Here is a 17,500-nt window from a genome sequence, read left to right as displayed (position 1 = left end):
ACCCGTGAAGGGTTAGAAATGATGTTTTTTTGGTTTGGATAACGGTTTCAATGCTACATTAATTCTACATGGCATTTGGCTGATGCAGAGGTGACCCGTCATCCATGAGGAGCTGAGATGGAAGGGGTGGAGGGGGCTGTGGAAGGGAGTGAAATGGCTGGGAATAGGTACGTGCCCCTGACTTTGCTACCTCTCTTATAAGGGGGATAAAGCTCTCGGAATACAGATACTGTAGATAGACATCTATCCTATATGACCATTTAGTGCAGTACAATCATTCTTAGTTTGTAACTATGTGAGCACAAATTAGATTTAACATAATCAAACTAATGAAATAAATCTCGTATAATTCTAAGAGGAAAAAGGGTATTTTGTAGGACCAGAAAAGAATATACATGATTAATACTACTACATATATTCTCTCTAATTTATTTTTCTTTGATAAATTATGACATGGAAGCACCCGTCATAGTATAAAATATAGCAGAAAATATTCATCTTTAGTATTCAACATTTATCCAGAAGAACATTATAATGCACAAATACTTTTCCTAACATGTACAGTTACTGAAACAAATATACATGAATACATATTGCAACTTGTTCATAAAACTACACAATTCAGGTACCGCAACCAAAGCTTACCATTAAAGAACTGGGAAAAATAACTACCACATTCCTATTTTGAATTGGATGGAAATATATCAAGATTCTTTGGATACAGTATAGAAGATTATTGGCGAGGATATTTGTTGATTGATTTACAATAGACTTACCTATAATGTATATGTTGATAGACCCATTTCTCCACAACACAATAAGAAAATTCAAATGGTTTCATTAATTATCATTATAAAAAGCAACAAACAACCAATAACTAAAAACGGAAAAGAAAAGTACATCAAACCTGGTGACGTTTACCATAGCACAGTGATCACAATTCATAGTTCACGCCCCAGAATGCAGTGCATGCATCTCAGTAACGTTGATGACAATCTTACAACATGAAGGGCTTGGCGACCATTTATATCTGCACAAAATGATCTGACTAGTACTTTGTTTTGATGTATAAACTCACTGCAAGAGCACGGGACGCTTTTCAAGGAGCTGATAGATGATGCCCCAAGTTAAGGCGTTATCACGCTGAGATGTTCCTCCTCCAACCTCCAGTCAATCGGCGGTATCGCACATCTCCAGCACCTTTTTTCCGCCGTGAAATCACTCTGGCAAACTATTCCGTTTTCTCAACAACTTACACAGAATGTGATTTGATATGCTGAAGGAAATTCGTTTTCCTCCAGCATATCAGAAACTAGATTCTTGCTGATTTCAAGAAGTTGACACAGTTTTAACAATAGTTTCACTTATCTTATACCAAAACTTGACAAACATTTACAGCCCAATATTTACTTACTGATAGTAATCAGCAAGAAGAGAAGCAGCTAGTAACGGAGGGAAATGGTCACAATGTATCTGAGGAACAAAATTTGAAGGCAGAGCACAGGGACTGCCACATCAGAGTAACAACTGCTAATCCCAGGAACCCCTCCCCTTCCTGCTTTCAAGTCATATCAGTTAACTTTTGTATTCATTGTTATACACCAAATATTTGTTTTCTGCTTAAGTTAGAACTATGGCTGACACAAATCGTCTGCATCCACTCAAGTCCCCAGTGATGCTACTTATCCCTATCATGAATGTAGAAAGTTCCCAATGATTAGATTAAATGGTTAATCTCTACCACTATACAAAAACCATAAGATACTTGGCCTTACATAATTATGATATATAAATTACCTTCACTGAAAACCCCTTACAATGTGTTTTCTTTTAAAACTCCTCTTTTTTCTTTACACAATTCACTCGTTTTACGGTGGTCTGATTAAGTGCTGGATTTACAACACAAAAAGGAAATGTGTCATAACCATGGCATGCAGCCCCATAGTCACCTTTAATGTTCGTTGCTATAATGGCACCACGGAAGCTGGGATAGAACCTGGAAATCTTAACCAAAGCTTCTTGTGCTGACTTTTCTGGGGTTAGGCCGCTACGCATACCTTCAACAGTGAGCAGAGCAGGAGAGAATCGTATCATTACATCTCCATTACCTGTGGCTGTTGCTCCACCGACATCTTTATCAACATAAGCACCACTTCCTGGGATAGGCGAATCCCCAACACGACCAGGCACTTTGTGGGATAAACCATTAGTGGTTGCACCTCCAGCAATACGACCATTTTCGTCAACAGCAATCATACTTATAGTATCATGGTTACCCTCATCCGAGCCATATCCTTCTGGTTCACTTCCACCATGATGATCCTTAATGGGGCTGTATGGTCCACAGGAAGTCCTTGGGTCGGGAGTAACATCCATCCAACGATTTGGTTGGCAGTTATTCTCCTTCCATTTCTTATAGATCTCCATAGACGAATTTGTACTTAGATCTTCTTCTTTGAATCCCATGCTGACTGCGAACTGTGTGGCTTGGCTTCCAGTGAGTAGTGTGTGTGAAGTGTATTCCATCACCTTTCTTGCAACTGAAATGGCACTCTTGATTCTGCGGAGATTTCCAACAGCACCAACATTATGGGTCTCCCTGTGGGTAAACAAGACGTCATATCAGTATAATTCCTATATCAATTCCTATTATGTACATACATACATACATACATACATACATACATACATACATACATACATACATACATACATACATACATACATACATACATACATACATACATACATACATACATACATGCAAGTGGATTTAAAAACGACAGCATTGTTGTAGTTATTCAGTTTTTTCCTCGTATTCTCGATTCTCCTGAGTAAAGTTTTGTCATTAACCGAGTGAATTGAAACTAGATCACTGTGTTCTTCCATTTCTTTTTCATTATTTGAGCTCAACGTTTCGTCTTAATGAAGACATTTTCAAGAGTAAACTGAAATAACAAAAAAATACATAATTACAGTAATGGTGACAATTGTGCAATTACTGTAATTATGTAATTTTTGTTATTTCAGTTTACTCTTGAAAATGTCTTCATTAAGACGAAACGTTGAGCTCATATAATGAAAAGAAATGGAAGAATACACTGATCTAGTTCTAGTTCACCCGGTTAATGGCAAAACTCTAATCAGGAAAATCGAGAATACGAGGAAAAAACTGAATAACTACAACAATGCTGTCGTTTTTAACTCCACTTGCATTACCGAAAACCTGCTCCCTTCTTTTACATACATACATACATACATACATACATACATACATACATACATACATACATACATACATATATACATACATACATACATACATAAATACATACATACATACACACATAACTCATACAGTTCAGTGTTGGCGGTCGGTATCCTCTTCCTTTGTAATCCTTTGTAAATTGAAAGTTGAAAGAGTTATATTTAAGGACGCAAGAACGCAAGCAGAGATAGTGAATAAAAAACTTTCGGTCAGTACTCAACAGGGATGGAAAGTATGAGAGAGAAAAGAATGAAAAGAATGTAAACATTATGAATGACATAACAGTTTAGATTGTTAGAAAGACTGGAAACAAGGTTTGCCTCAGGACCCGATGGATATGAAATTGAATACTGAACGAGTGCAGAAAACAACTGATGAGAAAAATACAAAATTTGATAATTAGTTCACTAGAAGAGGGAAAAGTACCATTAGACTGGAATTCAATAAATGCAATATAAATGTAAGAGAGATGCCCCTTAACTATAGAACGGTGTCCTAACTAGTAAAATAGCGAAAATGTATGAGAAAATAGTGAAAACCTGATCAGTTTTTACCCAAGTGAATGAGGTCTTTCATGAGAGAGAGGGATGGGTGGACTGTGTATATTTGGACTTGGAAAAACATATATATATAAAAGTGCCACATAAGACATTGATATGGAAATTAGAAAGAATGAAAAAAAATACTACATTTCTTTTCTTTTTTTCAAGACAGACGTGTGAGAACAGTAGTGAGAAATTAAAAATCAGAATGAATAAAAGCAATCAGCGGTGCATAACGGAGTTCAGTTTTGGTTCCTCGAATATATCATCGACATGACGGAAGAAATGAATAGCTATGCAAGCCTACATGCTGACGTTGCAGAAACCATAGAAAGGCCAAGAAGCGAGGAAGATTGTGTAATGTTGCAAAGGGACCTGATTAAAGTACAGGAGTGGCGTCAGGAGTGGAAAATAAATTTTAAAACAAAGAAATGCAAAATGTTGGAAATGGGTCAAAGTCAGAAAAGAGCGATGGTGGGTTACAAAAAATGAAATTAAATGATAGCAAAAGCAGAGGAAAAGGATTTAGGTATCATAACCAAATACGACCTATCACCTGAAACACAAAGAAAATAACACAGGAGACCTACAACCTGTTAAGAAATATAAGAGGGATATTTCACCACATGTATGAGGACACGATGAAGATTATTACTGCCAAAAGAGGAACACATATCGGTGGTGTGGTCGTTATACCCAAAGGAAGACAAAAGAAAAATTGAGAGAATACAAAAGGCGGCAATCAAGATGAATTTTGGTCTAAACAAGATGTTATATGAGGAAAGACCGAAGAAACTGTGACTCACACCTTTGAACAACGAAGAGAGAGGTGACATGATAATGATATCTAAACTCAAAACAGGCTAGAAGAAAGTAGACAGAAAACAATTACTGGTATGAGGAAATTGACAAGAGGTTATAGGATTTTTTTTAGAGGATGTCAATAAGTATAACATTCCATATAGAAATGTAGACTTGTAGAATAAGTTCGATAAAAAATATGACCAAAGCCAACACGATGAAATAATTCAAGGTAATGTTTGACAATTGTAGGCAAAGAAAAGTAACTTCATGAGTATTTCCCCAGCCTCGCATATTACAACTTGGTAAATGCAACGAGGTACGCATACACGTAAACACACACATACAATAGAACTGATTCTAAAGAACCAAAAAGTGATAGAATCACTGGATTACTGATGCCTAGATGGTGATAAGTGATCATGCGTTCTGGATTTTGTGCTGGAAGTGAGGAAGAAAATCAGGCAAGGAAATATACAAACAAGAGAGATATATTTTTTTTCCGAAGGAAAACTTTGACAAACTAACAAAACATTTTCGAGATGCTGACTTGAAAGAATTTTATGAAGAATGAAATACTATAATGGTAAACACATATTCAGAACATGAAAGTAAAATCAAGCAGAGTTTCAACATACCAGTATACTACAAGGGGCTGAGAATAAGAAAAACATTTACCCATCCATGATCATTGCATCCAGTGTTGTCTCTCCATTTTCATCAGGTTTTCCACCAAAACCCACACTTCCACGACACTGCAACTCTTCACATTTGCTGCAACCAGCTTCCACAGCATCAAGCACAGACTTCTTGGTGTTCAAGGTTTCCCAGGCTGAAAAATGTATATATACTTAACATAAGTTGCATTTTCATTAAATGTAATACATTGCTAATTTCTTCAACATGTTACCCTTCTTCTCTTTTGCAGGAGAACCAAGACCCCAAGGAAGCTGATTACATCCACCAAATCAGCCAATATGTCACCAAGGGAAGATATTTTGTCTTGCTACTTGCATAGACTGGGCACGGGGTAGTGCAGCCCAGAGTACATCGATGATGAAATAAGATGTATTTACGACATTGGTACTAAGCTACAATACCCCACACATGTTCTTGACAAAGCTTACAATCGTGCTAAAAGGACATTTTATAACCTTAGGTCAACTCAAACTTTCAATATGAATAATTTGCTAATTCTACCGTACCAAGAGAACTTACAAAATATTCCAAATATATTACGTAAATTTAACATTAATGTAGTTTTTAACAATAAGAACACTATAAGACAACTGCTCATAAATAATTCTGTCAATAGTGATAAAGGGTGTGTGTACAAAATACCTTGCAAATCATGTAATCAGTTTTATGTTGGTCAGACTGCTAAAACATTCACAACACGAATCAATCAACACAAGAAATACGTTAGAGAGGGAAACCAATCTAGCGGTATATTCAACCACATGAACCATTTTAACCACCCAGTTGACTGGGATAACGCTAAAGTCATCACATACAACAACAACATAACAGAAAGAAATTTAATTGAATGCAGTTTGATCAAATCTAGTAAGGGGATAAATGTTAATCTTCATCAAGGTTTGTACAAATTAGATAGTTTTATTTCTCATGAAATTTCAAAATTGTTTAAATTGCAATATAAATTATGAGCAGTTGTCCCATACTTGTTGGTTACCAGGACGGTCCAAACGTCCGTCACGTGTACTTCTTCCACTACCTCTCCGAATGCCCTCTTCACTATGTCATATATTCTGTACCTTGTTTCTTTATTTTATAATTCCTTCTTTGTATCTGCACTGAAGATGTAATTATACGAAAGCGCTCTGCTTCGTTAGTTTACTTTTCCTAGTGGTTACCTACGCATATATATATATATATATATGTATATATATATATCATATATATATATGTATATATATATATTGTGTATATACATGTGTATATATATATATATATGTATATACACGTTATGTATATACATATATATATATGTATATACATATATGTATGTGTGTATATATATATATATATATATATACATATATATGTGTATATATATATACATATATATACATATATGTATGTGTGTATATATATATATATATATATATGTATGTATGTATGTATGTATGTATATGTATATGTATATGTATATATAAGGTATCCGAGCACCAATGTACTGGGAGCTTATTATTTCAGAGTAAATGATTGCCAAAATTCATTATGAAAATTCTTCACTATCAATATGGAAAAGTCAGCGAGTTCACCTTTCGAGCTAGAGGGTGAAAATCGATAGATAAGTAAACATAAAATGAAATAAAACGAAACATATATTGGTGTAATCCTACTTGACTATATGCGTAAAGTCCTGGCCTGGCTCAGCCTGAGGTCTTGGACGAAGACGAGGCCAAAGCCAATCCTGGAAAGCGGAGAATCAGAAGACAAAGCAAACGACAGATCAGAATTGCTTTACCTTTCAGATCCTTGACTTTGATAACAGCGTCTCCAACGTGTACTTAACATGGAATCACTTGGTGAAAGGGTATATCCCCAAAATCACCGCGGTATTAACTGTAGCATATGTATTTAATACAAATTCATATATTACCTAAAACCTCTCAGAGTACTCACCTGCAGTATTTGCTTCTTCATCTATCCAAGTACTGATAACCATCGGTAATTTTATGTCCCCTTGGTTGTAACATTCTCCAGCTGGGCTTACTGCAAGCAGAATTACTGACGGCCATAATATCGAAAGAACAACATCTGAGAACATTGTGACCTTGGACTCCTTTCTGATGTTCTGCTCTATGTCTAAATTAATGGATTCACCCACAGTCCTACACTCCTGCAGACTAGTTTTTTAGCCAACCGAACGAGTTGATTTCTACCAACAGAAGCTCTACACTCCAAGTTCCGAATGCGCTTGCACAGTGAAACTCCCCAGGTCTATTGACCCTAACCAGTAGAACTAGATGATGTTGCCATCAACGGATCGTCCGTTTTACATTTGTAAGTTTTCTTTTAATATGCTTTAAAGAAAATGTTATGTATATGGTAAACTATTCTATTTAGACCAGAAATATCATTGTCTCTTGACTGAAGAATATGGTGTGGGCGTTGTTGCTGAGAAATTAAAGGACATCGTCATAAATTGCAGATTTCTCATATTCGACGAAATGGAGGACAGCTCTATTTAACGCGTTGGCTATTTGCCGCCAGGAGCAGTGGCTATAAGCAGTCAAACCATATCTTATGGCGTATTTTTATGTCAGTTATAATGCTCTAGTGAAAACAATTATTTTCGATATATTGTGATGTGTTTATGAAATTTTACTGTGTGGATTTTGTCGATTAAAGTCCATATGTAGTTAGGAAATGAACGGCAATACTCTGTCTTCATTTATCTAAATTTTGTCCTTTGTCCTTGTGTGTGTGTGTCAGACGATTCTAATCAGTTTAGAGGAATTAATTTGTGATAGAAGGTTCAAGATGAACAATATTATTGTTAAGTAATTCAATTTTTACCAGGATCGTCGTCAGTATGGCAGTTTCTATCCTTTATTCGCCAAAGCTCAAAATTTGAATGTTCCAGCCAATATCGGCCAAAATCTACAATTTTGTTGGTAAATATCTGGCTTCAGACTGTAATAAGTCTCATCATTTCTCTCTAGTGTTTTTAAGAGATAATATTTTTTCCAGTGAAGCTGTTTTCAGTAACAACTTATATCAGAACCATATCATGATAATAGCGTTTAATATCTAGATCAGAGGTGGGGAACCTGCGGCCTTCCGGGCCATCAAGTGCGACCTTCTGCGGCCTTTGATATACATATTATTTTTTTTTAAAAGACCTTGAATATTTTTTAAGTCTGAAATCATTATACACCTGAAACTTATAATATACAGTACACCACACACATAGACGAAAGCAAAGTTTACTGTGTTCAGTGATGTCACTCCCTAAAAAGGGATAAATAATTGAAAAAATATAATAATTTGTTCAGTGCGGCCTCTATGTGGGACAATGAATTGTAAGGTGGCCTTCATGCACAAAAAGGTTCCCCACCCCTGATCTAGATTAATGAAACGGATACATGACGTCCAAGAACGCGCATAATTTTTGTCATCCTGGAATCAGAGGCGATAATTAATGTTACCTGTTGTAATTTAAACCAGAATATACCGTATTGAGAGGGATCGTTTACTTGTTTTTTGCTTTCCCCATCTCCGTGAGTGATTATGGAATCATGGGATAAGTTCATTCGTATTCGCTAGATCGGAGTGTGTAGACAGGGAAAGGCGGTTTGTCGAAGAAAACGAGAGACGCATCTAGTTGGGGAGGAGTAACCAATCAGATCATTTGTGGAAAAGAATTTAATATATTTATATCTAAATTGAATAAAGTGTTTGTTTTATATTTAATTTGATTTTTTATATTCAAAATATCTTCCTTTTTTTATGATATTTCTCAGTACAAGGTCACGGGCGTCACTGCTGCCAACAGGCGAGTTTCATGAGCTGTACGGGGCGGGCATTGTCATATCTCGGGAAGTGGGCGAAGAAAATACAACTGGCGAAAATGCGAGTCCTCCTAGAGTTTTGTTCCTGCTTTCGCTAATTTTCCATGAAAGTGGAGAAGAGAGCAGTAGATGTGCCTGTAGGTATGGAAAGATAGAAAAGTAATGGAAAATAAGCTGAAAAAATATTTAGTATGAGGGAAAGTCGGAAAGGAAGCGAATAAATGTATTATGTGTACAACATGTACATACAACAAAAGGAGCCTATCTCCCATATAAGGGGCCCGTATCTTTTTCAGAAGAACCACCAAACAAGTATATATTTGTGGAGCTAGAACACCTCAAGCCTAGTGAGTAACATCTCATCCTTCACATGAATCTGTCTGGAAATCTTTCTTCCACTGCAGGATGCTTCCTTTGATTCTCCCAACAATTTCCAACTTCTGTCTTAGTCTTCATAGTGGGTGGAGGCATGGAAGGGTAGATCTTTACATCTCTATATCCAGACATGGCGTATCTGGTGCGGGTGAGTTTGCAATCTGCACCATCAAATCCACAAAACGTTATACTGTATGTGGTTGGCCAGTGGTGCAAAAAAGGCACAAAGATGTCGAGCTAGGATTATTGTACTGGGCAAGGTAATTTGTATATCTATATATTTATCTATTTATTTGTCTACTTATTTATTTATTCATTTGTCTATCTATTAATTTATTTGTTTATTCGTGTCTATTTATCTCTATTTCTATTTAGTAATTTACTTATTCATTTATCCATTTATTTACTTATATTTCTAATTTATTTCTATTTCTTCACGTTTCCAATATTTTCTATGTTTTATCGTTAAAGTTTAATGTCCACATTTTTTGCTTCAGTCATATCTCCTCCCTAGATTATGTCAAGTCATTCATGGTCTTCTTTATTTTTTGTTATCCTTACAATTTTTGCATGATATACACAATAGGGTAGCTTGAAATTCTTTCCAACATGTCATTTATATAAATAAAGAACATTACAAGTGCCAATACTGACCCCTGGGGAACTCCGCTAATCACTGCACTCCATCTTGACATATTATCCTTTAGTACAGCCTTTCAGAAACCACCTCATACATAAAAAAGATCGTTTCGCTCTCTAAAATGCTTCAATATGATGAAGTTTAGATATGGGTTGTAGAGAAATTATCCTTGTTGACATCTGTCCTGCAGGATAATCATTTGTAGTTCGATCGTTATTGGTTTGTGACTACTATGTGAGCACAGAGGTTTTTCATTCTACAAATTCAAAGAAACTATAATAAAACTAATACAAAAATAAAATGCATATGGTTATTCTATCAGCCTTTTAAAGTCATAAGGGCGTTCTCCAGCCTCCAAAATTATGAGATATTACATTAATGATACTACATAGATAATTTTTCACATATCTTTTTAATTGATAGTTACATGTTAACACCTAATATAATACAATATATAACAGAAAATACTTACCTTCTATGTTTAATGTTTGCTTAGAATGCACATACACTTTTTCTAACATGTACACTTATTGAAACAGGAATATACATGAATATATATCAAAAGCTGTGTATGAGGTTGCACAATTCAGGAAATGCAGTATAAGCTTACCATTCCAGGAGTTGAATTAAATGAAAATCATCTTCCTGGTTTGACTTGGATGGAAACATAAAAAAGATTCTGGGTACTTCTACTGAACAATACAGTAGTATAAATATGTTGATCAATTTACATTATGCTTACCTATAATGCGCATTTTCATAGAGCAATTTCTCCACAATGCAACAAGGATATTGCAACAGTTACCATATTACCATAAGGTGCCATAAGACTATAAACAGCCATTACATAAAGATGGAAAGGCAAAGCATATCAAACCTGGTAACATTTACTGTAATACAATAATCACAATCAATAGTATGCCTCCCATAGTGTAATGGAAGCATCTCAGTTATGATGTTGATAGGATTACATCAAAAAGGCTGGATAAAGTGGCGGACTTAGCCTACATGGCGCCCTGGGCGAACCACACCTTCGGCGCCCCCTTTCCACAATGCACATAAAATGCTTGACTTCTCCCCCCCTCTCTCTCTCTCTCTCTCTCTCTCTCTCTCTCTCTCTCTCTCTCTCTCTCTCTCTCTCTCTCTCTCTCTCTCTCTCTCTCTCTCTCTCTCTCTCTCTCTCTCTCTCTCTCTCTCTCTCTCTCCTTTTATGGGACTTTTATACATTCGGTATAGATAGACTCAGGCGCTCATGGTTTGATCTGCATTTGGAAGGGTGCAATGCCGCCCCCTCCAAAGTACCGCCCTGGGCGATCGCCCATACCGCCCATAGGAAGAACCGCCACTGCCTGGATACATAAGCTTTCTACAGGAGGATGGGCCAAGATGTTGTTGCTAGGTGATAATATCCCAGGTTAACCTCAGAACCTAAGCCATTGCCACCCAAATGCGAAAGTTGTGTAACTACGTGCCATTAACTTTGTTGTTTTAATTGTGTGACTGAGAGGTTATTTGTAACGTCAAGCATATAAGCCTCTGTGAAATAACTAATACCAACAAGGAATTTCGAGAAATCGAGGGAGGCATCCACTGGCCAAAATATTTCTATATCCCTCTATACAGTATTCCAAATTATGAAAAGCTACGTTATTCTCCATACTATTGTTATAGTAAGGCATGCAAGGAAAGGGAACTCTTTACATTATATGTTTAGATTTCTACAGACATAAAAGCCAGAAAACCACACGTTGATTCCATTTTGTTCCTTAAGTGTAAGTTTATTAAGTTTATACTCGCAATACTCTTCTTTACAAAAATTACAATAATAATGTAAGAGTATTCTTACCCCATAACACAAAGGGATGAAAGCGATTAGCCAGTATATAACATACCAGGGTTAGGCGGCTACCTTATCAACACATGCATACCATCTTTCCACAGATAGAATGACGTATCGACTAACAAAAAAAAACATAACAACTATCAAGAATATACTTGGTCAGCTTCAGCTAAAGAGAAAACCATCAAGGACAAAATTGATGTTCAAGTGTAGCTACAACATAAGGAGCAAATATTAAAAGTGAAAGTTGGCAAGCCAAGTAATTTAAGAGTTAGTTGAATCATTAGTGTAGCTGATTTAGTACGAGAAAATGTTCTCATTTGTGAGCCATATAATGCACCACAAAAGAAGATACTTGCTGTTGTCAAAAAGATGATACGGTTTTGCGATCCCCCTCACTTGTCTCATGCCAAAGCTTAACAAGTATTCATTATCCAGTTATTCTTTCCTATTAGTTATCAGCAACAAGAGAAGCAGCTGGTGATGTAGGTAAAGGGTCACTCTCACTATACATTTGCCATCATAGAACCTTTACCAGTTCTGGGGCATGAGCTTTGAAGGTTGAGCAATAGGGATAACAAGAGAACTGCCGAGCATTGGAACCCCATCCCTCCCTGCCATCCATTCAAACCAGTTTTCTTGTGTCAGTTATATTTTGTTTCTCATTACTGTGCACTACCAATCAGCTCTTGTAATCATTAAGCTGTTCAAGCCTATCCACCCCGTTAAGGTGTCAACTCATTTGTCTGTTCTTCTATTGTAGTTGAGTCCCATTACCCCCAACAACAACAAAATAACTTAAAACATACACTCATGAATTAGAACTATAGCTGGCACAAAACAGAATGTCTCCATTACCTAAGTCATCAGTGATACTGCTTACGTCTATCATGAATATAGGAAGCACCCAATAACCAGATTAAATGATCAATTTCTCCCACTTGACAAAAACCTATATATACTTGACCTCACATGCTACGCAAATAATCTTCTCTACACACATTAAAGACACTACAATGAAGGTAGGTAAGAAACTGAGCATGGAACTGATGATGGGTACTTGCACTAGGTAGTCCTGTGACAGCGTCAGAAAGTTATCTCCGTGCTGCCCATCTTCAAACCCCACCAACCTCCTCACTTCTCTTTGCAGGTACAGTCCCTGACACTCGGCCTTTGATGTAAGGCCATGGTCTCTCTTTATCACCTTTGTATTCCCCCCACTTTCAAACATTAAGAAAGCTAGCAACTGGTGATTCCTCCTCTCCTTCTACTATTTTCAACTTGTAATGCAGAAATATAGCTTCACTTATACAACATAGACATCAGTCCAAGGTTTCTTCTCAGAGAGATAGAGAGAGAGCTATGGGAACACTCAAGGACTACTGCCAGCTGCTGTGGGGTTGTGGTTTAAAAAAAAAAAAATCTTAAGTAATAATTAAACTGAAGATAATTTGGACAAAATTTTCTCATGAACTTAACAACAGAATTCAGGCACCAGGCATCAAATATGATATGACACAAGTAAGAAAATGAATGGAGGTCATATGAGTGTTAAAAGAGAAACTGAAGGAAGGTGGAACAAAGGAGAGATGTCAGAGGCTAAACATTTCAACAATGTGAAGGAAAAGATAAATAAAAAATATATATTTAGTGGGTCATAGTAAAGTAGGCAGTTTTGTAGATTAGGTGTCCACAATATAGCAGATCTGAAGTCCGAAGAAAGAGGATAACTATATTTACCTATTTGTAAGTTACAAAAATGTCCCGTCCCTTTGTCATTGTTCTTTAAACTTAGGATTAGAGTTATTCATAGTTTTAGACCAGACTTTTCTTCTTTTAGGCTGTTCCACAAGGAGACACATCTGACTATGACTCAACCTCCCACACAAAATTCGCACCACAACGTCCACCTGGAGGTATAGCCCTGAGGGGTAAGTATTTGGTCTCAGTAACAGGTGTAAATATCACAAAATAAATGATTCACAACTTTTTGTCCTCTGTGTGTATAAGGCTATTCTTCCTACATTCAAAGAAAAGAGTAGACTGGGTAGTTCCAGCAACCAGTATCTTGATATTCAATTCTATCTTTTAGGTCATATGTATTCAAAATTCTGAAACCGTAAGGTTTTAACAGGTTATTATGATTACAGATAGCCACTCAGCATGACAAGAGTAGATCTTAATGTATTCTACTTTGTCGCTGATAAACACCAATCAATCGTTGTCTCGATTTTCATTTAGTAGAAAATCAGAAGCCTCACAGTGGCTGGCAACCGTTCGCAGAACCTCCCACAAGTCTCTCTAGGAAGGAAATTTGGACTGTTGTCTGTTGTATCAGTGTAGGACTTTTAATGTCACTGGATGAACGTTGTAGGGAGAAGAGATCATTCGCCTGTTGTCAGCTCTCCATGTGTGACAAAATTAAGACATACACTTGAAGTTGATAGAGAGTTGTTGGGTCCCAGTCAGGAGAAGGAGTATTAAGCCTACAGATCTGTACCTCATGAAGGAGGACCAACGTATGTAGATACATATCATTAGTCCCTTGGTATGCCTATTCTTGAGACAATGTATCAATGAAGTGAAGAGGTGGAGTCTTAGAGGGGGTAAAGAAAACATTTAAGGAGTATAGCAGAAAGGAGGGCTAGTGGAGGTTAAAGGTGTAATTTTTTTTCAAATTTAAATGGCATTGGGACTTCAGTAATGAATGATTAGAATTTTATACACTTCACTCGTTTCACAGTAGTCTTATTAAGTGTCGGGTTTATCACAGAAAAAGGAAACGTGCAATAACCATGGCATGCAGCTCCATAGTCACCATTAATCGTTGCTGCTATAATGGCACCAAAGAACTTAGGATAATACTTGGAAATCTTAAACAAAGCTTCCTGTGCTGACTTTTCTGGGGTTAGGCCGTTACGCATACCTTCAACGGTGATCAGAGCAGGGGAGAATCGTATCATTATATCTCCATTACCTGTGGCTGTTGCTCCACCGACATCTTTATCAACATAAACACCACTTCCTGGGATAGGCGAATCCCCAACACGACCAGGCACTTTGTGGGATAAACCATTAGTGGTTGCACCTCCAGCAATACGACCATTTTCGTCAACAGCAAGCATACTTATAGTGTCGTGGTTATCCTTATCAAGAACATAGACTTCGGGATCACCTCCATCGTGATAATTCTCTATCTCATTGGGGCTGTATGGCCCACAAGATGTCTTGGAATTAGGAGTAACATTTATCCGGTGGTTTGGCTGGCAGCTATTTTCCTTCCACTTCTTATGAATCTCCATAGATGAAGATGTATTCAGATCTTCTTCTTTGAACCCCATTCTGACTGCAAATTGTGTGGCTTGGCTTCCAGTAAGTAAGGTGTGTGATGTGTGTTCCATCACCTTTCTTGCAACTGAAATGGCACTCTTGATTCTACGAAGATTTCCAACAGCACCAACATCATGGGTTTCCCTGATGGAGATGAACAAGGTATCATATTAGTATAATTCCTAAATTCATATATATGTATATATATATATATATATATATATATATATATATATATATATATATATATATATTTATACATACATACATATATCTATATATATATATATATATATATGTATATATGTATATATATACATATATATATATATATGTATATATGTATATATATATATATATATGTGTATATATATATATATATGTGTGTGTGTGTGTGTGTGTGTGTGTGTGTGTGTGTGTGTGTGTGTGTGTGTGTGTGTGTGTGTGTGTGTGTGTGTGTGTGTGTGTGTGTGAGTGTGTGTGTGTGTGTGTGTGTGTGTGTGTGTGTGTGTGTGTGTGTGTGTGTGTATGTTTGTGTGTGTGTGGAGAGAAGTAACTCAATTTGCGCGTGTTCCGTATACACGTTTTCACATGAACACGCTCTATTATTGAAAGGAAAATATTCTTTTTATTCAATTTCTCACATTAACGTCGAGTAAGGCCCGCCCACACTGAACCTACCTCATGTTGTGCCAACGCGTTATTAGCCCATAGGCATACGTCCCCCAAAGCCAGAAAATCAACAAGAAACACAACTGAGCGACTATACTATTTCCATTATCTCGTGACCTACAAGGTGTTGTCTGCATGTTGTCACGTAGTGAATCAAAACATTCAGCATATACCAGAAGCTGTCCACTACACCGAGTATGTTAACATGGAATATTCTAAATGCATACTGATTTTTTCATTAAATGGTAGGTGATGTGAGTAATTGTTATACATGTAAAGGAAAGAAGAGACTTATTAAACGATGTGGCATCTCAGGTCAGGCGACGTTGCCCCGGCTCCTGACCTAGGAATTTCCGTGGGGTTGGGGGGCTGTAGTAATTAGATAGAGAGGCCGTGTGCGGGTCTTCGGGCCGCTTGCAGTCTCTTTAATTATACCGGTCATACATGCAAATATAAAGAAAACTGTGTCACCCCGTTTTCTTTGGAGATGGTTCAGACCTAGCAACGCTGCTGGTTTTGTCGGCCACATACTATGGGTCACCAGATAATGGAAGAAGTATAGAAAGGTTAATGGAAAGAAGTGGGACTATAACTTTAATGGAAGACTTTAACTGTGGGGAGGAACAGGAGACAGAGGGAAGTGATATATCCTGTGGCAACATATTATTGAACATAGCAATGACTATTGTAATGACCCAATGGGTGAAGGAACCAGCATGATATAGAGGAGAATGTACGCCTGCAAATCTGGACATGATGTCACCGAGGAACCTGAGGTGACTGGATTGCTGAATTACTAGTTCCCAATAGAATTTATGCTGAAATTGGGGAAGACAGAAATAAGAGAGAAAAAATGCAGGCAAGGATGAAAGTAAAGAAATTGTAAACAATTTGAATACTTTCATGAACATTTTATAATATAGACGTGGAAAAGTATGTACCGAAGGTGATTGGGATGAAAATATAAAAAAAAAGTTTCAATAAGAAATGTACATTACCAAAACAAAACGTTGGCAGGGTGGTTGATATGTTGCACGAGAGAGAAGGATGGACAGATTGTGTATACATAGATTTGTGAAAAATATTTGACAAAGTGCTGCACAAAACATTGATATTGAAATTAGAAAACGATAGAAGGTTTTAAAGAGAGGCATTAAAATGGACAAAAGATTTTTTTAAGATGATAGACATGAGAACAGTATTAAGAGATGAAAAGCTGAATTGGAGAGGGTATCAAAGGGCTTAGTTTTGACACTTGGAAGGGGATATCATAGGAAAGGGATGAATGAAGAGAATTAAATATGGTGGTAAGAAAAGAGAAATATGATAGCGATAGAAGGAAATATGAGCAGGACCAATGTTAGGAGTAACGAACCAAGAAATATGGAATTGTGATAAGGATGTCCAACAACAATGATACCATACTACACGGACAAAGAGAAAAATAAAATGAAAGCACATTGAACATGGGGAATGAAATATTGTGACAAT

The 17,500-nt window shown here is 36.7% G+C and overlaps 2 protein-coding genes across 2 annotated transcripts in view; both read right to left on the bottom strand.

Annotated features, from left to right (window-relative positions):
* Positions 1–63: 63 nt before the first annotated feature.
* LOC143018493 (N(4)-(Beta-N-acetylglucosaminyl)-L-asparaginase-like) lies at positions 64–7,573 on the bottom strand. Its single transcript, XM_076173870.1, has 3 exons — positions 7,261–7,573; positions 5,290–5,443; positions 64–2,599 (listed from the first exon to the last, which is right to left on the bottom strand). The coding sequence occupies exons 1-3, from the start codon at positions 7,403–7,405 to the stop codon at positions 1,831–1,833; spliced, it is 1,068 nt and encodes a 355-aa protein (XP_076029985.1). The 5' UTR covers positions 7,406–7,573; the 3' UTR covers positions 64–1,830.
* Positions 7,574–14,718: 7,145 nt separating this feature from the next.
* Positions 14,719–17,500, bottom strand: part of LOC143018662 (N(4)-(Beta-N-acetylglucosaminyl)-L-asparaginase-like) — an 11,265-nt gene continuing 8,483 nt past the window's right edge. Inside the window, exon 4 of the mRNA XM_076174251.1 lies at positions 14,719–15,481. Within this exon, the coding sequence (XP_076030366.1) occupies positions 14,719–15,481 (763 nt within the window). The remainder of the gene's footprint in view (positions 15,482–17,500) is intronic.

Source organism: Oratosquilla oratoria, chromosome 35 (genome assembly GCF_046742065.1).
Source record: "Oratosquilla oratoria isolate Oo_2021 chromosome 35, ASM4674206v1, whole genome shotgun sequence".
Taxonomy (NCBI): Eukaryota; Metazoa; Arthropoda; class Malacostraca; order Stomatopoda; family Squillidae; genus Oratosquilla; species Oratosquilla oratoria.
This window is presented reverse-complemented; position numbering and strand designations above follow the sequence as displayed.